General features: G+C 31.3%; 1 protein-coding gene and 1 pseudogene across 5 annotated transcripts; one reads left to right on the top strand and one right to left on the bottom strand.

Moving 5' to 3' along the window:
• The window catches only part of LOC141696220 (uncharacterized), a 126,023-nt pseudogene extending 109,563 nt beyond the window's left edge, over positions 1 to 16,460 (bottom strand).
• Positions 16,237 to 23,854, top strand: LOC141695156 (uncharacterized). Of its 5 annotated transcripts, none has more exons than XR_012564312.1 (6): positions 16,237 to 16,533; positions 16,659 to 16,722; positions 16,929 to 17,063; positions 17,323 to 17,381; positions 23,457 to 23,546; positions 23,626 to 23,854. XR_012564312.1 is itself a non-coding variant. In XM_074499420.1 (6 exons), the coding sequence occupies exons 1-4, from the start codon at positions 16,473 to 16,475 to the stop codon at positions 17,326 to 17,328; spliced, it is 306 nt and encodes a 101-aa protein (XP_074355521.1). In that variant the 5' UTR covers positions 16,237 to 16,472; the 3' UTR covers positions 17,329 to 17,381; positions 23,492 to 23,546; positions 23,626 to 23,854. The 5 variants fall into 5 exon arrangements, 2 of the variants coding, with proteins under 2 accessions (XP_074355521.1, XP_074355520.1); XR_012564310.1 differs by having other exon boundaries at positions 16,659 to 16,732; XR_012564311.1 differs by having other exon boundaries at positions 16,619 to 16,732.
• The last annotated feature ends 627 nt before the right edge of the window (positions 23,855 to 24,481 follow it).

The following is a 24,481-nucleotide window of genomic DNA, read 5'->3' as shown; positions in this document are numbered from 1 at the left end:
ATATTTGCTAGCGTTTGAAAATCAAAAGCAACTAGAATAGATTCAGTTGTGGATATTTATAAATGTTCAAAAAGGAACTGGTTGACTCAGCTAAAAGATATCTATGAAAGATTGTGTCTGGGCTTTCATCTGTACTGTGACAACTGTATCCCCACTAGGTGCCCGGAGGAGATGTGCAACACTATTAGTGACAGATGTGTTGATAGCATTAAAGATTAACTTAGGCTTCTACAACTAGGTAGCGCTAGTTTTTATAATTCTGAACAGCTTTCCTGAGTCTGAAGGTGATCAGCATCCAGTGTCATCCCTGCCTGGTGCTGGGGATTGATAATGCATTGGAACAGGATCAAAATGTGGAAGAGTACATGAAAATGGGAGGCTTTACGAGGGTTGGTCATAATGATGGTCAAGTGTGAAGAGACATAAAAAGAAGAGCAAGTGTGAAGAGACTTACTCTCACCACATTTTCCCCCAAAATTCAAACAATATTTATCCGTTCCTTACTTTAGTATGATTATAAAAATCTGAAAACCAATTTAGTAAAAACTGCTTTTACTTCTTTTACTTTAGCATAATTTTATAATTATATTTTAAAAACATTTTTAAGCATACATAATACAAAAGACATGTATATATGTGAAGTTTAGAATTTAGAATTTTGTATATGAATTTGCCTTTTATTGTAATGATTCCATAGTTATATTTTAATGATTGATTGTAAGTTGAGTCTCGTCCTATATATATATATTTATATATATACATGTCTCAATTTATAAAATATGTTACAATTTGTTAGGAAGTTGTTATAATAGTGTAGTTTTATTATCATATACTTTGGTGAGTAAATTTTATATTTTTCATCTTATTATTTTTAATTTTAATATGTAATTTTTTATCTGTAATAAAATATGTTGTAGAAAATATTAAAAAACTTGAATAATATGTGATTACCGAGATTCTAATGATAATTTAAATTTAACATAACATACAAATATTTCATAATAAAATCAAAAGAAAGAAGTATGGACACTAGCCTATATTTAGGTATCATTTGGAAACTTAGATTTGAGCATTTGACATAGATTCCAAAGTGAGGAGAATATAAATGTAATCTAAATGAAACTGAAAAAATTTAAAAATGTTTTATTAATATGAAGTATGTGGTTCATTAAATTAAACTACCTTTATTATCCCTGCAAGGCATGGGCTAGTTTTATTTATCAAAAATATTGTTATATTTTTGCCTACTTTGATAATATATATTTGCCTGTTGTTTCATACAATATTATGTGGGTCATGTTAGAAAGACTAATGTAAGATGGACATTCTTAAATTTGTGGATATAAAATTTAGAGTGTACTCTTAGTCGTTTTTTCAATTGGAGATACCAAAAATACTAAAATGTGTAGGTGTCATATTGATCAAAATTTGGATATATGAGAGAGAGTAAGGAGAGAGTGGTAGATAGAGACAGTGCTGAGCAAGATGGGTAACCACAGAGTGTCTGTTGAGATAGAATGAGAGGCGGACTAGTTTGACTTGCCGAAATTTTCAATTTTTCTAAAAAGATTTGGGTGGCCTTTTCCCAAAATTTCCCCCTCTCTACAAATTACTAGGCCCATAATTTGGATATATATTCATGCCCAAAGAGCAATAATTATGTAATAATTAATATTCAAATTATTATACAATTTTTATATATTTTAATATTTTATATAAATTTGTATATTATATTTTTTTAAATTTTGTTATAAAGATATTCGTGTATCATATATCTCATTTATTAAATTTGTATTAGTATATGAGCTTAGATTGTTGAAAAATGAATTAAAATTAATATTTAATCTTAAAAATATTATAATTATGTTTCAATACTCTAAGGTAACACTTTGACAAAAATGTTCCAAGGTGCAACACTTTCTACCTAATACAACATCAAGTTTTTGGCTATGGTAACACAAAACCATACGCAATGGTTGGTTTAGTTAAACAGGAGATAACAATCCTTTTGGTCACAAATTCGAATCACACAGGAGGATAGTTTATGATTATGCCTGTTGAGCGAGAGTCTGTCACTTAAATGCGATTTATCTTGGTTCACGTGATTTACAGAATATTGCGTGAGCCCGTGGTTTACACAGTGCGTACCTGAATGGTAGCGGGTTCGGGTTTCCTCAGATAAAAAACCCACAATGTTAGATTAGCTCATGAGTACCATATGTAGGGTAACATATCACGTAACATTCTTCAAGGGGCCGCGGCATTGCGATAGGCCTTATATGGTGTATTGTAATGAGATAAGTTAAGTGTGCGATTTTGAAGGAAGAATAAGGGGATTCAATACTGAGAATTAAAAGTGAGGCGGGTGGATACTGCTAAATAAGGGTGTTTTTAGTATTATTTTAAGGTAGGTTCATATTTGATCATATATATATATAGTAATACCAACCATTATTTAAGAGATTACCATTAAATTTGGAGAATCTTATAGATTTTTCTAAAGTTATATTTGACAAATTAGAAAATTTGATTATAATGTTAAGAGAAATTTTAGTTTATATTAATTATGTTTAGAATTACTTTTATGCTTTATTTTAAAATATACAACCTTTTTAAATCTGTATACATAATTTAAACATTTTTTTATACCACATTAGACCATCCAGTATTAGCTAAAATGGTATCTAAAATAATATAAAATGATGATTATGTAAAATTTACTGAACCTGTAATTGAGCTGCTCTACTAGGGACCGTTATAATGTTAAATTTATGCTTAGAGATTTGCTACAGCTTTCTAAAGATTGACAAAAGTTTAGCCAATACGAGAAGGTTGGCTATATTTTTAGCTAAGGGGGTTTTAGATGGTTGGAGTCTCCAAATTTAGACATATCAATACTTTATACTATACTATAATAAGAAGAATGAGGTATAATTTGTAGTTGGTTAACCTCATTTCGGTTAGCCCATTCCATGAGGATCGTCGGATTTTCTTCATCAAATAATCAGAGCCTGTTAGCTTCTCAAATACTAAAATAAATTCTCAGGTTCGAATTTATAAAGATACATATAAGTTCTCAAGTTCAAATCTTACCAAAAACAAATATTTACATTATGAATGTGGGCTGTCATAAGGTTGCAATATATTAACTCAACTTTTTTCATTATGTTCCCAAAGTTTTAAAATTATTAAAACTTTTGTGCTTATTAATTTTTTCTTTAGTTATTTTCTTAACTACAAATTTTGTAAATTTTAGTTTAAATATAGGTTAGTATTATATTATATTAGTTGTTTTCAACTATTTCTAAAATTTAAAGTTTTAAAATAAAATTCAAACATTCTAATTAGTAACTGGGTTTAGTATTAACTCATGGTTAGTATTATAATATTATTTGTTATTAAAATATTTTTTAAGTTTAGAATTATTTTTGTTAAGAACACCCCTATCAAATCAACCAATTTATTTTAAATTCCAAAACTTAGTAACTGATAATTAACTGGGTTTATTTTTGTTAAGAACATGCTAATTAGTAACTGATAATTAACTGAATTATTTTAAATTCCAAAACTTATTTTATTTTATTATTTGCAAATATACAGATTTGTTTTAATTATTTATATTTTATTTTAATAAATTATTTAGGATTTAATTAATTGATTAATTCATTTAATCAATTAATTTTTATTTATAAATCGATAAATAAAGTATAATTATTCATAATTAAGACAAAATAATTCCTAAAAATTATTTTGAGCTTTTAAAAATATTTTTGAGTATTTAAAAATCAATTAATATTATTATTAATTGATTTATTCTTATTTTAATCATAATAAATACACGGTTCATTCGTCTAATACGAAACAAACCCGTCTAGACTCAGAAATATATTCCGCTTCCATTAAAAATACTTTCGAGACCCAAATCCTCTTGTATCGAAGGGTCGTTTATTTTACGAGTCATTCTAAGTCGAATACTTATCGAAAAATCCCTATTTTGACCCGATTTCAGTTTTAAAAACACTGAGACCTATCTTTTAACGATCTAACTTATATGTTATGTAAATAATATTATTACGTGTTATGTGATATACATGCTATCTATTTATAGCTTTCGGTGCCATGATTAGATAAATGATCTGGTAGACGTTGAGACGTATAGACGTCATTCGAGTTTGTGTGGTTTATTAAGCAAATGTGTTTGATTTATAGAATCAATTTCAGGAGGGCATACAGGGTTATAAATATTTTGTTCAGTCTTTGCATACCAGGAAAGTACCTCTGTCCTATTTCAATTTCAGAATAGACAAATGTTATATATTTGAGATTGATATTGTTGTTAGGTAAATCTTTTTGATACTGTACTTTCAAATACTCATAGATTGTTTGAGACAAATAATTCTAGTAATTATTCTACTAGAATATTATTTTCATCCTGATAGATAATGAATCACCATGCTATCCCATTTTACTCAATATAGTGGACCTTGATATTGATATTTAGCGAATAACTAATCTTACTAGTTATTTCGCCATCAGTCGTTGAGATTACTCCGGACCATGTGAAATGGGGAGTAGATTATGATAGGATATAGATTGATTTGATTCCTTTATTATGGAAAAATATTTTTATTGGAACATGCATAAGTGACCTGGGCGGACGGTCCAATATTAGGGCTTTGTGTTAACTAAAATATGCTAATACAATTTTGTCCTTGGCCACAGTATGACTTTTTATTTAAGTACATATCGGTTGAGGCCAATATGTAGCTTTTTGAGTACTCGTGTTTGGGATCTGAATTCTATGAATTGTGATCCAGCTCTGTCACAGTGGCTGATCAGCGTGTGATAGTGCATCCGCCGAAATATTTTGATTCTTAATCTAAAACTTATTGCTTACTATTTTATAAGCTTATTGTTAGCTTCATTTATTATTCAGATATCATTGATTATCTGTTGTTCTTTTTTTATCACCATAATAATGTTGTTATCTTTTCAAGCATATATTTATACTATTTATTGAGCATTTCATAGCTCATACTTGTTTTTAATTGTGTTGATCTTTCAAAGAGGGCTTAAGATGCCTCGTTTGTTACAAACTGCTAGGAAGAGGGTGCCTTTAGTGCATCCTCGGATCTTTAGGTTTCAGGTGCCCCAGCAACAGCAGGTAGGAACTGGGAGTTATTGTAGTTTTGATATTAGTTTGTAGTATAATAATAACAATGAACTGGTTTATAAAACTTATTAGACTTTTGAGGATTAGCATAACTTCATGTAGAGGTTATCCTAATCAGGTTTGTACTTGTAATAACTAATGGTTTGTTTTAGTGTCTATTTTATATTATAACAGGTGCTCGATCATTTTGCATGCAGGAGCATAAATAGTATTTAATTCCGATATGTATATTATTTCATAGTTTAGTAGTTAGTGACCCCCAAATCTAGACCCCGAATTTGGAGGGCGTAACAATAGTCACACCACCATCACCTCCAAATCACATCTACTACTCACCAGGAATACAACCATGTAATCAAATCGAGTTAATAACCCCTGAGTTGGCCGAAAAAACTCGAAGAAAACTCGCCGGACGTCGAGTTCTTCGTTGCTCTGGTCAGCCCTACTCCAGTATCGTTTGTTCATGAAACCACCATCAATCGATTTTTCTTTTCAAGCTCGACACGTTGGTACCAATCAATCATTCAAATAACCCCTAGATCAAAAACCCCTAATTTCAATTGAAAATATTCATACGAATTATGAACCCTAATTTCTTAATTCGAAAATGAAACCCACTTTTGGACATGTTATTGAACTCCAAATGACTATTATGACATACCAAAATGACCATAATCAAATTATCTAAAACATGAAAGCAACAAATCACACAAACAAAATAAAAATCAAATATTCATAATTAAACCCAAATAATTTGATATTAAATAAAATTGTAGAAGAATACCTTTTGATTCTGCAGTAGTATGTTTTACAGATTTTGAAAGTATTCTTCAAGACCTTCATTTTGGTTAATTGAACTCCGAAATCCGATATCAATAACACCTTCAAACTTAGGTTTTATTTTCAAGAACACTATGAATATTATGATTTTTCTCTGAAAATTATATATTTTTACTGTTTGTAAGTGATTATCTGCACAATATAAAATACGGTAAAGGCTATTTATATTTACTAAATATTGGTAATACATTAGTGCTACCGAATTAATAATAATTAAATTCGTAATCTATTAAACCTTTCACTATTAGAAAAAGGTCAATAGATTTCAGTTCTGAATTGATGTCTATTTTGTTCAAAACCGATGTTTATGCTGGTACAGAGAAAAGTACTTTTTTCACATCGGTCCAAAACCGATGTGAAATATCACCCCAGACATCAGTTTAATGGTTTTTCACATAAACTCAAAACAGTTGCAAAAATTACCGCAAATATCAGTTCCTTGAAAATAATGATGTCTAATATATATATACACATCAATTTTAGACGATGCCTTATTAATAAACATCAACTGAAAATAGGTGTCTATTATCTTAAAACTTATGTCTTCAAGGGTCTAGAGAATGGCCTTTTTATATCGTTTTTTTAATAAATTTGTGATGTAAATAGGCATTTTGGACATTGTTTACAGTTATACAAATTGATGTAAAATATTTACATATCTAATCATGTACATACCAAAAACTGCCAAAAATAAAAACCAACCAATGTTATTGTATTAAAATTATCAAAATATTAGTTAACATTATAAAATCAATCCAAAGGATTTTAGTGTACAACCAGAAAATCAAAAACATAATTTTCTTAACTACTACATTATCGAGCCTATTGCATCTGGTATATACCAAAACATGGCATAATGTACTCATGATTACTTTGATCCACCATCATGTGATGCTCTTATATTGGTTTCATCCTGCCAAATATAGTAAAATCACCTCATACAAAGAAATTTAATATATTTATATCTAGTTGAGAAGAGAGATAAAAAAATATAACACTAACTCGAAAGAAGATATGTAAAACTTGTTGGTCTCATAAACTTCCTGATATTTAAGGAACAATTAATCGAGAAACAGAGTGTTGCTCCATATACTCAGACATATCAATCATGATCAAAAGTTTATCATCGTCAAACAACTGTTCTGCAAGAGCCTTAGCCAGCTTTGTTTTCCCAACACCAGTTTGACCCAAAACAAGTGCAACTCTTAGAGGCTGATAATTGTATACTTTGATCTTGAAGCACAATTTACATATTTTTTGTGTATATATTTAAGTGTGTGTCTGTGTGTATAATCTACTTGTTATCGGCTTAAAAATTGTGAAACCTAAAGGGTTTTGAATTCCGGGGACAATTAAATAGCAAGACTTTTTTACAACTTTAATGAAGTGGAATAGAACAAGGAATGAGACATTGTTGAAGACTAAACCAAAGACTCCTATGGTACCCCGTTCTTAGATTATTTATGTGAAGACTAGGATTGCAGTGATCAAAGCATTTAAACCGGTCTTCATAATGCCAACAAATAGACTTTTTTACTACTTCATTTTTCTAACATAAAACTCAACCTTGGATTCTTGAGAAAAAGGACTTGATATGAGAGCTTTCTTACCTCTTCGACATTAACATTAGTAGCCGTAGCACCAAATTGTGCTCTGCCACTAAAAATAATCTATGCAGATGCATCCGAGTTGGATCCTCCTCCCAAGCTAATGTAAATGTTGTCACCATTAGTTTTCACGGGGTATACATATAAGGTTCTCACTTGGTGCAAACAATTCAGCCATCCCGGGGAAAAAAGCACAAATCATCAAATTCTACTTAAAAAGTGTATGTAAATTAATAAAACAAATTTAAGTGTTGTGTCATGCTAAAAAATTAATTTAGTCCCCAGAAAACAAAGATGGTAATCATACGGGTAAACATATCCAAATGTTTTTTACAAATACAATGATGTAGTTACATACAAAATCTAGTGCTACACTGGACAAAGTCAAACAGAAAACAGTACCTTAAAGAGTCCAAAACAAATTCTTATCAACTCTGCCAAGTATATGCTAAAATTACAGAAAATGGTACTTACAATAAAGTACAGATCGGTAACATAAACTACAACTTCATCAAATGAATTTATGATTGTGAGTTGGAACTAGATATCGATTATATTTTAGACTAGATATATGATGTAGCGTTATGCAAGTCACATTTTTCAATATCAACCAACTTGAAAAAACTAACACCTAAAATGTAAAAACTCATGTTGTCATGCAGTCATTCAGAATGAATTTATCAACAAGGCCACATTAGTAATCTTAGCATCAGGATTAGGGATGACATTACATAAATGATAGACCAAAATCCGCCTTGATATCGACAGAGACACAAAGTTATATATAGATTAAGGGTTTATAGATAAAACCCGAAAATAACACAAGCATGACTCGATTAAGTTGTAGTATGTCCCAAAGGGACTGTTTATTATAAGTATATAACGCATTAACGGAAAAAACAAAATCTGAAACCCTAAAACTTAAATTTAAAAAAAAACTAGTATGGTAGGAGGTAAAAGGGTTTGGTTACCTGAGTGAGCTTAGCGTTGAGGAGGCCTTGAGTATAAGCACTCTCAGCAGGTGATCTATTCTTAATAACCAGGACCTAATCTTTATACCACAACAACAATATACTCTCATCATTATGTATAATCACTCTCCTCTCTCCTTTAGGTAATGCAACCAATGGAACCACCGGAATCCAATTCTTACCATCATCGCTCACACTTGAACTACCTGAGTCCTCACTCACAGACACATATCTTCCTGCAACAAAAATAAATACACAATCGGTATAATTGCGAGTCACTTGAAAAATAATTAATTAAACTTATATTATAAAAGCACATCATTGCAATTTAAAGGTTGGTAATCCGAGCCTCATTGGGAGTAATATAATCCGGAGTGCTGCATTCGAGTAACAAACAACATCAATTCTACAATTGAAGCTCATACAATCAAATCAAACAAGTGAAAACAATTGGACTAATCAAACATACCAGAACAAATCGTGGCTTGGAATAAAGATTCTTTTCAATCTTCTCATTGACATCGGTAAGAAAACAACTGATGTGAAAGTTAGTATTTTAACATCAGTTTAAACACAACTGATGCGAAAGTTATTTTTTTATTTTAAAAAAAATATTGTTAGACAACGATTAATTAAAAATATGATGTAAAAACATATATTTAACATCAGTTTGAAAATAACCGATGTAAAAGTTATTTTTTACATCGGTTATATTTCCAACTGATGTTAAAAGGGTGATGTCTATTGACCCTTTGCTAGTAGTGTTTCGTGAATAATGAATAATATAATATAATCATTTCAACCACATATTATAGATTAAACTAAAGCATGTAATGTGTCATCCTCATCATAGTTTAATCTAGGTTTTGTTGATCAATAAGTAGACTATCACATCAAATCAATATTTGAGCGTGCCCACACATTTTATAGTCTAGGTTACACAAGAGGCCAATAATATCACTTGTAAAATTAGGAGGGTTAAATCATTTCTAGATCATTCATATTTCTCATACAATTCATAATATACCCGAAATACACTTCTATCATTACTAGGTCAAAGGTAACTTTTAATGTAATCAAAGTACAATAATTCTCGTATAAAAATATAATGATTTCAAATCTAAGGACCATTACATCATTATCACAGTGAGAATTACTTATGACACAACAGACATGTAAAATCTCACAGTTGGCCTATCCAGTATTTTTTACATTAGTATCACTATACCTATAATCAATGAGGTGTGATCATCAGTCAACAAACACACCAGTCTTAATGCATTATTATTGACCCTTAATAATACTCGGCTAGGGTGCTTTAGGAATATTGATACTATTTTCATAATCTCATTTTTAAGTTACGTACTTAGAGATATAGAATTTATAATATATTCCAAGGATATTTTATTAATCTAACATATATATCACAGTAAATTAAAACATAATAAATTATAAAGGAAATAAGTGATCTAACATAAATATTAATAATTCAAATGTTTTAAACTAAAACATTATAGTGTTGTCTCTAGGGCATAGATACTAACAATATGCAATAAGCGTGATTGTGAATTAATAAAGCAAATTCCTATATTAATGAGTAATAAAGAAGACTCGTGGTTCTTGTTTTTCGAATGATAAGGGGCAGTTTATAGATAAGGACCCCTACAGGCATTTGCGAGGGGAGTTAGAATTCCCAGAGAAACTGTTCTGGAAGAAGCTACGAGGACTTAAGTTACCAGACAAGATTATAATTTTTCTTCACCGTTCATGTCGTCGAGTTCTTTATACTGCTGATGCCTTAAGAAAAAAATGTGTAAACAACAGTCCAATGTTTTCATGATTCAAGCTATATATGGAGGATGTTATACTTGTATTATTTGAATCTTTTTTGTGCAGGTGTGGACTAGGTTAGGGTTAGTAGATACGGTCCACGTATTACCAAATGATATTGTTCACCCTATTAAAAAAGAGTGTTTTGGAGTGGCAGGGGGTGCAAAATGGCATGGTGGGAATGGTGTGCTCGAACATAAGGAATAGACGAAATAACTAGATCTGGAACTCTATTAATACTTTTAACTTTGGAATTCAGTCAAGGTCGGCTAGTATGGTTGCAGAATGTAATCGGCTAAGGTCTACTAGTATGGTTGCAGAATGGAACCGGGCTAGAGGAAATGGCTAAGCAATCTGCATAGAAGAAAGCATGTAGTAGAATGTGTTGTAGAATATGGTGCAAGCTACCTGATGGGTGGGTAAAAATTAATACTGATGCGGCATGCGAAATGAGGAATGGACAGATGGGGTGGGTTTTATTATTCAGAACAGCCCGGATGCTTTATTCGATCTCGTAGCACGGTGATTTATGGTAGAGTGTAATCAAGAAAAGTTGAAATAATAGGTTTTCGTGTGGAAATATCATGGACTAAGATGTGGAGGACGAACAGTTGCATATTTGAGTGTGATGCAAAAGGATGGTGGATGTGAATACTGTAGAGGGAGGGAAGTCTTATTTTGACACGGTCATTAATGATTGTAAAGATATTTTACTAACACTTAAAGAGAGTTTTAGTTGTGTTTGGTACTAAATGCCAATACTAGCACATTTGTTAGAGCAAGTTACTTATTGCATGTGGAGTGGTTAACTACTCTAGGTTTTAGCATGCATAATGTGATGCAGTTTATATTAATACAAGTATATTATTAAAAAAGTGCATATTTCAAGTTCAAGTAAGATCTTCCCCTTGGTTTATCAAATATTAATGCAAATTTTTATACATTATATTTTATTCTAAATTTTTAGTTTTGTTAATATTGTAGAAAATAATGACAAAACTGCACCAAAAAATTGAGCTCTTTATTTAAAAGAAAAAGTCGAGCACTTATTATTGTTATTTCCGTGTACTATTTAATATTTACCAAAGTATGCTAAAACTTTCTAAAACGTAGACTAAATTCTTTATGTTCATTTTACTATGTATATCATATACATGTAATATTTTTTATTTCAAGAATGCGCACTGGACATTTAAAATGAAAAATTGACAAGTCATCATTAATAATTAACAAAATAATGTACTAATGACTGTGTTTATTTAATATTTTTGTTATTCAAATTTATGTTTTTATATTATATATGCAAAAAAAAAATTAATTCATTTTTATTTATTATGTGTACTTATACAAATAGTTCATTTTAATATATATGTGTGTGCCGCCCACTAGAATACCCGCGAGAGTACCATTGATTCTACTAAATATATTTAAAGTTAATTATATTTGACAAAACATAAAAAAATAATTATAATTGTTAAAAATATTGCCTAAATTAATTATGGTTTTTCATAGAGTATTTGTTATTTAGTTATCATTTATTAATTTAGAATATAAGACGTTTTTAAACGTGGGATATATAATTTAAATATTTTTTTTATGGGTACAACACTTGTTAGGAAAATTTCAACTTATGCACCGTGTCAGTATGCATGTACATGTGGTGTCAGTGTGCATGTACATGTGCCTGTCATATTATTATCAACCTGTCAAGCCTTTTCCAGGTTTATAAATAAAAGGCTAATTTATTTCTCTTCCAAAAAAATAAGGGATTTTTTTCCATTTTCTGAGTCTTGTGTCACAGAGTTGCCTTGAAATTCAGAGAGATGAATAAAAAATTTCAAGAAAGAGATAGTTTTGATTATGGCCTGGATATTAGTAGACAACAACCTAGAGATTCAGGTCAATCATTTCTATCATCACACTCTTTATCTAGCTGGATCATTTATTTATTTATCATTTTACAATTTTTGAGCTTGTTGTGCTTTTATACAGTTAATATACTTTTATGTTATTTTTTATTAAAGTAGTATTAATTTTTTAGAATGGTCTCCATATATTTTAGTAGGAGTTTAGTAAGAGTTTATGTGTTTATGCACATGCTTTGTGGTGAATGGATTTCTATATATACTCTCTTCTACTAATGGATTGACAGTACTAACAAATACACAATTCTATATCTTATAGCCTTAAATAAATTTTAAATAAATTTTAGTCTTCCAGTAAAATATTTTGTTTGTTATTTATTAGAGTCATTTGAAAGATAAAATACAATTCCAAATTCATATTCTACAATAATAAAAAAATTAAAAAATACAAATCATATTAACAGTTTCCCTTTTAATAATATGAATACGTTAATCAATCACAAAATGTGAGTGTAATGTTATTGACAACTATTTTTAAAGTAAATGTGAGCGTAATGTTATATACCTATTGTGTACAACTATGTAAGCTAATATGAAAATTGGATCATGTCACGAAACTTGTTGCCGGCTAAATATGTGTTAAGCTAATGATGGTGGGATATCTGCTGGTGCAGTAATATCAATCCACGAATGTGTGTCCAAATTTATCAGATTTATGACAACTCAAGCAAACACTAGGGGCATGTAGGAGAAGCGGACAACCATCACTGGTGAGGATGTATTAATAGCAATGAACAATCATGGGTTCTACAGGTACATTGGCCCACTATTCACTACAACAAAATAGGCCAATTACGACGGCTAACTTACGACGGAAAAAAATGTGCGCCCAACTTACGACGAAAAAATGTAAAACGTCGTAATTATTTACGACGAAACCCAAAACCGTCGTAAGTTTAGTATTTTATTAATAAAATTATGTACGACACGATTAAACAAAAATAATTTTTTTTTAAGTTACGACGATTTAAATATTTCGTCGTAAGTTAATTATTTTTATTAAAATTTTAAATTGAAATTGAATAAAAAATTATTTTATCTAAATTTACAATTAAATATTTTCAGCGGAAAAAATCGGATTGTCAAATTTATGACAGAAATTAAAATTCATCGTAAGTTATCAAAGAGGGAAATTTGACTTTTTCCCAAAAAAAATTGGCGGGAAAACAAAAATCATTTGAAATTGCGACGATTTGAACATTTCGTCGTAAGTTAAATATTTTTATTAAAATTTTATCTTGAAATTAAATATAAAAATATTTCATCTAAATTTACGACGAAATATTTGTGACGGAAAATATTGGAACATCCAATTTACGACGGAAATTAAAATTCGTCGTAAGTTATCAAAGAGGGAAATTTAACATTTTCCCCGAAATTTTGGCAGTAAATTTGATTTTTCTCAATTTTTTTGCAGATAATAATTTATGACGGATTCCGTCATAAATTAGCCTATGATTTTTTATAATTTCGATTTTAAAAAAAAATATTAGTTCATGATCCAACCACATTAATGCCAGCATTTATTTGTTTGAGTGACATTTCAAGAATTTCAGAAAAAATTAAATATTTTGATATAATAATTTAATATTAAATATTGATTATATCATAAGTATATATATATATATTGTCATCCATACGGTTGGATCGATAAAAAAATATTTTTAAAATAATCGAAACATAAATTCAAAACTAAACACTAAATAGCTCTGCTAGTCAAACTGATGTTTGACTGTTAAAAAAGCAAACCAAATAAATTTATTGTGATATGAAATTTTGGTTATATCACTTATATATATATATATATATATATTAACATCCATGCGGTTGGATCGATGAAAGTATTTTTAAAATAATAGAAACACAAATTCACGATTAAACAATAGTTAGTTGTAACAGTCAAACTCATGCTTAACTGTTAAAATGATAAACCAAATAAAATTATTTTGATATGTAATTTTGGTTATATCACTAATATATATCTATTAACATCCATAAGGTTGGTTCGTTGAAAATTATTTTTAAAATAATCGAAACACCAATTCAAGATTAAACAGTAGTTAGTTGTACTAGTCAAAATAATGCTTGACTGTTAAAAAAGGCAAACCAAATAAATTTATTTTGATATGAAAATTTGGCTATATCACTAATATATATATCTTTGGCATCCATATGGGTGGATCGATGAAAAGATTTTTAAAATAATAGAAACACAAATTCAGGATTAAACAATAGTTAGTTGTAAAAGTCATACTCATGCTTGACTGTTAAAATGACAAACCAAATAAAATTATTTTGATATGTAACCTTGGTTATATAACTAATATATATATCTATTGAAACCCATAGGTTGGATCGTAGAATTGTTTTTTAAAATAATCGAAACACCAATTCAGGATTAAACACTAGTTAGTTGTACTAGTCAAACTAATGTTTGACTATTAAAAAGGCAAACCAAATAAATTTATTTTGATATGAAAATTTGGTTATATCACTAATATATATATCTTTTGGCATCCATATGGTTGTATCGATGAAAAGTATTTTTAAAATAATAGAAACACAAATTCAGGATTAAACAATAATTAGTTGTAAAAATCAAACTCATGCTTGACTGTTAAAATGACAAACCAAATAAAATTATTTTGACATGAAATTTTGGTTATATCACTAATAAAATTATTTTTAAATAATTTCATGATCTAACAATATTAATGTTAGCATTTATACCAAATAAACACCGATTTAGAATTAAACACTATTTAGCTGTACTAGTCAAACTGATGTTTGATTGTTAAAATGACAAATCAAATAAAATTATTTTGATATGAAATTTTGGTTATATCACTAATATATATATATATATATATATATTGACATCCATACGGTTTGATCGTTATTTAAAATAATCGAAGCATCAATTCAGGATTAAACACTAGTTAGCAGTACTAGTCAAACTGATGCTTGACTGTTTAAATGACAAACCATATAAAATTATTTTGACATGAAATTTTGATTATATCACTAATATATATATCTATTGATATCCATACGGTTGGATCGTTCAAAATTATTTTTAGAATAATCGAAACATCAATTCAGGATTAAACACTAGTTAGTTGTACTAGTCAAACTGATCTTTGACTGTTAAAATGACAAACCAAATAAAATTATTTTGATATGAAATTTTGGTTATATCACTAATATATATATCTATTGACATTCACACGGTGGGATGTTCAATTTTTTTTAAAAAAATTAATCGAAACACCAATTCAGAATTAAACACTAGCTAGCCGTACTAGTGAAATTGATGTTTGACTGTTAAAATGGCAAACCAAATAAAATTATTTTGATATGAAATTTTGGTTATATCACTAATATATATATCTATTGACATCCATACGGTTGGATCGTTCAAAATTATTTTTAAAATAATCGAAACATCAATTCATGATTAAACACTAGTTAGCTGTACTAGTTAAACTGATGCTTGACTATTAAAATGCAAACCAATTAAAATTATTTTGACATGAAATTTTGGTTATATCACTAATATATATATATCTATTGACATCCATACGGTTGGATCGTTCAAAATTATTTTTAAAATAATCGAAACATTAATTCAGGATTAAACATTAGTTATGTGTACTAGTCAAACTGATGTTTGACTGTTAAAATCGAAAATCAGATAAAATTATTTTAACATGAAATTTTGGTTATATCACTAATACATATATCTATTGACATCCATAAAATTGGATCGTTCAAAAATATGTTTAAAATAATCGAAACACCAATTCTAATCCGGGCCTTCCTTCCTCCAATTGGTTTCCCCCCATTTATTCCGCCTTTCACTGTCACTTCCCTCTTCAGTAAAACAGAAACCTAATTGGCGGCCTCTTCCTCTTTCCTCTTTTAACCTCTCCCTCCTTCCCTCTGTCAAAAACAATTAATCAGTCTCTAAACCATAGAGATGGCCAATATACAAACGGATCTAGAGTCTTTCATCTTTGTTTCAACTGTTCTTTGCTGATTATTTGCTACCTCCCTCATCTTTTTGACCCCGTAACCAAGGACCCCAAGACCCCAAACCAATACAATTTAGCATCTTCTATTTCTCATGTTTCATCCGAATCTACGAAACCCCTCTATCTCTCTTCCGGCCTATTATCCGATTCCTCGTAAGTCTCCTCTAATCATGTTTCCTGCCTATTTACTTTAAATAATTTTTTTTTACTTTGATGTGGTATATTTGTTCGGCTAAAGGTTTTGATTTGGGTGTGGATTACTCTGATGATGAGGTTAGGGCTGACAAAAACAAGTTGGGGTATGTTGCGATCCCGGTTCATGTTCCTGCTCCTGTTAAACAAGTTGAGTAGGGTATGGATCAGTTTTGAGTTTATATAGCTATGTATGTGTGGTTATTACTCTTTTATATCGGTTAGGATGTTTAACCCATGTTAATGAAGGAAAACACAGCTAGAGAGCTTGTTAAGATTTTGGAGGGCGACTACTAGTCTTTTTCTACTTGACTAAGATTGGTTTTAGTGACACTGTTAGGATGTTCAAACTGCAGATTTGTTATGAATGGGGAAGAAGGGGTTCTGGAGCCATGTTTTCCTTGGTGAGCGGAATAGGTGGTCCTAATACGGCTGCCAATGTGGTGACATCAGGCCTTTTCTTTGCACTGGTTCAGGGTGGATTGTTCAAGGTAATTGAGTAAATGGAGAAAGTTATATATTTGCCTCACTATATAGTACATACTGTATGTGTTTTATATGAGTAAGTAGTATCCTTAACTAAACCTATATTCTTTGAATAATTGTGATTGTTTGAAAATGCAATTGTTGCAGTATCTAAGAATTGCACTCCCATCTGCAAAATGAATGATTTCGAACTTTTAATTCTAAATCATTCTTTTTAAGTTTTCAAATTCTAACTAATACATTCCACATATTTACAATATGCAGACCTGAAGCAGCACAATTTTCAGATGCATAGTACCGGAAAAGTCAAATAATTTATGCAGGTATACACATAATAATTTGCTTATAATTGAATGTGGATAAGTGGTAGGCGTATTGATGCACCTACACAATTGTATATGTATATGTGTGTATAACCGTATATCTTATGCATATATCAATGGATGGAGTTGAAGATATGCCCTCTGATAAAGCGTGTCTAGTAGGAAGAGAAGGCCATAAAACTGAATTCGAGTTTTTTTTTTGCTAAATAAATTTGAGTAATTTGGATTGACATATCTAAAGTAAGGTATATAGGGCCAACAGCCTCAAACAATTAACTATGATATCAATACTAGTGACTATTGGTGTTAAATTTTAGATAGATTTTAGTAATAAAGCAGAGATTGTTATGTATGTGGGTTTTGTTACGACCTAAGTACCAGGGGACTGTGATGCTTGCACGATAGTGTTTCTCTAGTTATTCCATTGTTTTTCTCTTTGAATCTTTTTCAACAAAACATGTAGGAATTTAAGTGTATAACAATGTTGGAGATTAAAGAGAAGAAACTTGTTCTCAATAATCCACACAACTTACTCACACAAAAGAAATATAATAAACTCACAAAAGTATTTCACTCAAATGATTTGATAAACTTTTTTATGATAACAAAGCTTGGAAGATTGTCCTATTTATAGGACTACATGGAACCTCCTAGAAAGTTTCTAGTACATGCACCTTAATAAATTTAGTAACTCTCTAGGAACATGAAAAGCAAAGAGACATGAACTCAAAAGACAAGAGCTCAAAGGACTTGAACTCAAAAGACTAAAGTAGATATTTCAAGAACATTCTAGATAATTAATATTATAAAATAAGTTTAGCTTATATTATTTTAACAGCCCCCCTTAAGCTAAACTTTGCACATGCCAAGTTTCTTCTTCAACTTCTTGAAAATGTCGGGCCTCAAAGGTTTAGTGAAAATATCACCAATTTGGTCTTGTGTCTTGCAATGTTCGACCACGACTTCTCCTTTCTTCACCAAGTCTCGAATAAAATGATATTTGATTCTAATATGCTTGCTCTTCCCATGAAACACCGGATTTTCCGTGAGTGCTATAGCGGACTTGTTATCACAATATATGATCGGACTTTCTTTTGTGGCATGCTTGAGGTCCTCTAACACCCATGTTATCCATAAAGCTTGACAACTAGCTAATGATAAAGAAATATATTCCGCCTCCGCCGTCGAGAGAGCCACAACTTGTTGCTTCTTTGACATCCATGTGATGGCACTAGAGCCAGTGAAGAAAACATTTCCCGAAGTGCTTTTACTATCATCAATACTTCCGGCCCAATCACTATCGCAATATCCAATCACCTTGGTATCATTTCCCTTTTGATAATAAATTCCATCTCCAAGTGTTCCACGAACATACCTCAAGATTCTTTTTCCGGCCTCCCAATGTGTCTTCTTTGGTTGCTCCATGAATCTACTAATCAAACTAACACCATATGTTATATCCGGTCGAGTGGCGGTCAAGTACATCAAACTTCCAACAAGACTTCTATATAATGTAGGATCAACAAACTTAGAATCATCATTCATGCTCAATTTCAAGCCAACTTCAACGGGAGTACTACTTGGTTTTGCATCTTCCATTCTAAACTTCTTCATCAAATCTCTTGCATACTTTTCTTGAGAGATAAAAATGCCATTCTCATCTTGCTTTACTTCAATACCAAGAAAGTAATGAAGTAGTCCCAAATCAGTCATCTCAAATTCTTGCATCATATTATTCTTGAATTCTTCAATATCATCATCATTATTTCCCGTAAAAATCAAATCATCCACGTACAAGCCAATGATGAGAATTTTACCTTTGTTCTCCTTGATGTAAAGTGTATGCTCAAATGGACACCTCTTGAATCCCATCTTCACAAAATATTCATCTATGCGACTATACCATGCACGAGGGGCTTGCTTTAGGCCATACAAAGCCTTCTTCAACCGATAGACTTTATTTTCTTCATTCTTCTTTACATAGCCCGGTGGTTGATCAATATACACCTCTTCTTGTAATTCTCCATTTAAAAAAGCGGATTTGACGTCCATTTGGTGAACTTTCCACTTATTTTGAGCGGCCAAAGAAAGGATCAAACGGATGGTTTCAAGGCGTGCTACGGGAGCAAATACTTCTTTATAATCAACCCCATATTTTTGCTTGTAGCCTTTTACAACCAATCGTGCCTTGTGCTTTTCAACTTCACCTTGTGCATTTAATTTTGTCTTATAAACCCACTTGACTCCAATGGGCTTCTTTTCCTTAGGAGCTTCAACTAACTCCCATGTTTGATTTCTTTCAATTGCTTCAATTTCTTGATCCATAGCTTGCCTCCATTTATTTTCCTTAGCGGCATCATCAAAAGCAACCGGATCCGCATTTGCATATAAGGCAAAATCAACAAATTCATCTTCCAAAATTCTTCTGGTTGTTCCATAAAGGTCCGCCATTGATCTTGTCTTTCTAGGTGGTGATTCGTAACTTGAAGATGATGACGAGCTTGGAGGAGAATTGGATGGTGGAGTGGAGCCTTCTTCTTCAATTGGTTCAAATGCATCATCATCAAGAAAGATTCTTGAACTTTCTTTCTCATTCTTCCATTCCCATGAAGCCTCCTCATTGAAAATTACATCACGGCTAATTATGACCTTCTTTGTAATTGGATTATATAATTTGTATGCCTTGGAAGCTTCACTATAACCAACAAAGATGCATTTTTCGGATTTATCATCAAGTTTGCCTCTCTTTTCATCGGGCACATGAGAGTAACAAATGCTTCCAAAAATTCTAAAGTGAGAGACACATGGCTTCTTACGACTCCAAGCTTCTTGTGGAGTCTTCTCTTGTACACTTTTAGTAGGTGCACGATTGAGAACATAGCATGCACATGCCACCGCTTCGGCCCAAAACATCTTAGGCAATCCTTTTGTTTTCAACATACTTCGAACAAGCTCCATGATTATTCGGTTCTTTCTCTCGGCCACCCCATTTTGTTGAGGGGTTGAGCGAACCGTTAGTTGATGACGAATGCCATGCTTCTTCAAAAAACTTCCAAATTCTTGGGACATATATTCACCACCACGATCGGATCGTAGTGTCTTTAAAGAATAACCACTTTCTTTCTCCACATATGCTTTAAAAACTTTAAATGTTTCAAATACTTGAGATTTTTCTTTGAGAAAATAAATCCACATCTTGCGACTATAATCATCAATAAAAGTGAGAAAATAGCGGCTACCTCCAATAGAGTTTATGCGCATAGGTCCACATAAATCCGAATGTACCAATTCCAATGGTTTTTTAGCTCGCCATGCCTTCTCTTTTGGAAATGGATCTCGATGATGCTTGCCAAAAATACAATCTTCACATACTCGATCTTGCCTTTGAATATTTGGAATGCCTCTCACCATATGACCTTTACATATCTTTGATAGAGTGCTAAAACTCAAGTGATTATATCGAAGATGCCAAAGCCAAGACTTGTCATTCACAATATTAGCAAAACATGGAAGAGACTCACTTTGAATTTTCAATGGAAACATTTTAGTTGATGTCATCTTGACTCTTGCAACAAGAACACCATTTTTATCTTTGATCACACAAAAATCATCTTTAAAATTCACATGATGTCCCTTTCTTGTAAGTTGCCCAACACTTAAAAGATTATGTTTAAGATCGGGTACATAGTAAACATTAGAGATGTAGTTTGTACCTTGCTTTGTTCGGATTGGAATATCCCCACAACCTTTGACAATGAGCCTTTTGTTGTCACCCGTCTTGACTTCTCGTTGGACACTTTCATCAAAATTCACAAAGCAATTTTTATTTCCGGTCATGTGGTTACTACAACCACTATCGATATACCAAACATCTTCAAGAGATTCTTCTTGAACATTACTAACAAGAAGCATACTTTCATCTTTCTCCTCAACATTTTCATGTAGAAAATTTGATTCATCTTTTTCATCATTAATCCTTTTATAACAATCTTTTTTCATATGCCCATTTTTATGACAATAATGGCATTGAAAATTAAAAGAATTACCTCTTCCTCTTCCATTGTAACCTCCACGAGCTCTTCCTCTTCCTCTTTGATATGTGCTAGAAGTTTCACTTGGCACCTTTCCTCTTCCTTGTCCTCGACCACGAAATGATCCTCTTCCACCTCTTCCTCTAAAACCACCACGATTAGTGTCTTGAACTTGAAAAGCTTGCTCGGAAGGAGATGAGTCAAATTGTTTGATGCGGAGTTCGTGAGATTGTAATGAGCCCAACAATTCTTCAAGAGAGAAAGTATTCATATCCTTTGATTCTTCAATAGCCACAACAACATGCTCAAATTTTCGAGTCATGCTACGAAGAATTTTTTCCAAGACTCTTCTATCCGTAATATCTTCACCATTTACACGAAGTTGATTAACAATCGAAATTGTTCGATTATAATATTCCTCCACCGTTTCACTTTCCTTCATATTTAGTGAATCAAATTCACCTCTTAGAGCTTGAAGCCTTACCATTTTGACTTTTTCTTCACCCTTGTATGCCTTGTTGAGGATGTCCCATGCCTCCTTTGATGTTGACGCCGTTGAAATCCTCTCAAAAATTACTTCATCCACCGCTTGATAAATAAAGTAGAGAGCCTTTTTGTCTTTCTTTCGATTCTCCTTCAAAGTGTTTAATTGTTGTGTTGAGAGATTTGTTTGATTCTCCGGTTCTTCATATCCATTCTCCACAATTTCCCAAAGATCTTGAGAGCCATATAAAACCTTCATTTGGATGCTCCATTGGTTGTAATTCTTTCCCGTCAAACGAGGAAGTTGAGGTTGCAACATGTTGTTGTTGGAAGCCATCTCTTAACCTTGCTCTTGATACCACTTTGTAGGAATTTAAGTGTATAACAATGTTGGAGATTAAAGAGAAGAAACTTGTTCTCAATAATCCACACAACTTACTCACACAAAAGAAATATAATAAACTCACAAAAGTATTTCACTCAAATGATTTGATAAACTTTTTTATGATAACAAAGCTTGGAAGATTGTCCTATTTATAGGACTACATGGAACCTCCTAGAAAGTTTCTAGTACATGCACCTTAATAAATTTAGTAACTCTCTAGGAACATGAAAAGCAAAGAGACATGAACTCAAAAGACAAGAGCTCAAAGGACTTGAACTCAAAAGACTAAAGTAGATATTTCAAGAACATTCTAGATAATTAATATTATAAAATAAGTTTAGCTTATATTATTTTAACAAAACAGTGGCTAAAATTAATTTTTGTCGGCAATAATTGTAACTATTGAAGGTGACCCCGGTGATGAACAACTATTTGTTGCTAATGATAAATTGCGTGGAATTTTGTCGAAGGGGAGGGGCTAGATGTTAAGGTTTTATATATCCCTTTGAGAGAGGATAAGAATTAAAAAGGGAAACAATACAAATACAAACATGGCTTGATTAACCATAGGAAATCCACTTTTCCCAAGGTGTCTAAGTAGTTGGCTGGATGAGTTGCTCTGGAGGTACACAGCTGCTCAGTATTAATAATGGTCATCCTTTGTAGGCTAGCTAGTAAAAGTCTTATTATATAATAAATTTATTGATGTAAGACATGAAGTAATTAGACCTCAGATGTAGCTTTTAAATACAGGGCTGGTAGTTTGTAGTTGACACACCCAGTGAAAAACACAACAGTTGTAAGAAAATAAGAAATAGAGATGTAGCTCATATTCAATGATAAAGGGTGTAGCCTTCATATTTGCATTTCAAAATTAAAGTTATAATCTTATCAATATATATCATCCTCGTCCAGTTGTGTGTTTATAATCTAAAACTCATACCAGCCTATATATTTTGAGTTTGTAAAACCATACACGTTTCCAACAGAGCTCTACTGTAAAACAATGTACTAGCAGCAGATTTGAGAGTGTTATGTGGCCTTTTTTTAATCCACAGTAGCTGTTGATAAATACTTCTTAAAACCAGCTTTCTAACTGATAGATAGTAGAGTCCTTGAATTTTTTACTGTACCACATTTGACATGACGAATTATATTTTGATCTCTTAAATGCAGTTATTTGTATCTTCCACCTGTATGTCAACGTGCAGAAAAAATTTCCAGAGATGAAGTTCCTCAAATTTTCAGGGAAAAGAAGACAAAGAAGTACTACTTTAGTTTTGTAATCTATTTGTTTTACTTTTATTTCATCTTTAAAGCAAGCTTAATTTGTCTTCTATTTCAGAATTGGAATAAGAAGCCAAGACCTGGAAGATTCATTTGAGAAGTTTATCAAGGCTTAGTATAGTACTTGATATTAATAAATTTTGTTGGATTTAGTCGCTTCTGCTTAAGTTTTGTCATGTATTGTACAATTCAAATGACTTTGTTAGGTGTACTTTTAATGTTTTTATGTATTTTTTGTACCTTATAATATTTGAATATTATTCCAATTATAGTGAAATAATATGAGTTCTTCCACTAGTTTTGATTTTTTTTTTGTTTAGCATTGTATTGAATTTAAAAAATGGCTGGAAACTAGAAACTGAAAAGTCAGAATTTGGCTATTCTGGAAAAACAAACTTACGACGGTTGTTCATCACATATTCCGTCGTAAGTTACTAATTTACGACGTATAGTTGCGTCGTAAATTTGTGTTTTATTCTATCGAAGGTGGGTCTCACATACGACGTTTTCTTCGTCGTAAGTAACTAATATATGACATTATTATTCGTCGTATGTTGATAACTTACGACGGAATATTTCGTCGTAAGTAGATTTATTATTTTATTGAGAATGTGGGCCCCTCCTTCCTAACTTGCGACGCAATTTTATCTTGTGATGAAAAAACGAACTTACTACTCGACCAAAAATGACGATTTTTTTCTGTCGTAAATGGCTCAATTACAACGATTTCAGTTCAAAAAACCCGTCGTAAATGGCAAGATTTGTTGTAGTGATTTCTCTATCTAAATCACTTTGCATATGGAGTTGACGAGCATCCCCCGTTGAGGGGTGAGCTCCCTGAAATCTGAACCGGACTATGATATTCAAGGGGTGATGGCAGTGAGAGGTTTTGTAAGGGATGGTCAGAGTGATGG

This window comes from Apium graveolens, chromosome 11, assembly GCF_009905375.1.
Source record: "Apium graveolens cultivar Ventura chromosome 11, ASM990537v1, whole genome shotgun sequence".
NCBI lineage: Eukaryota > Viridiplantae > Streptophyta > Magnoliopsida > Apiales > Apiaceae > Apium > Apium graveolens.
The sequence above is the reverse complement of the archived record's forward strand: the minus strand, read 5'-3'. Positions and strand labels throughout refer to the sequence as shown.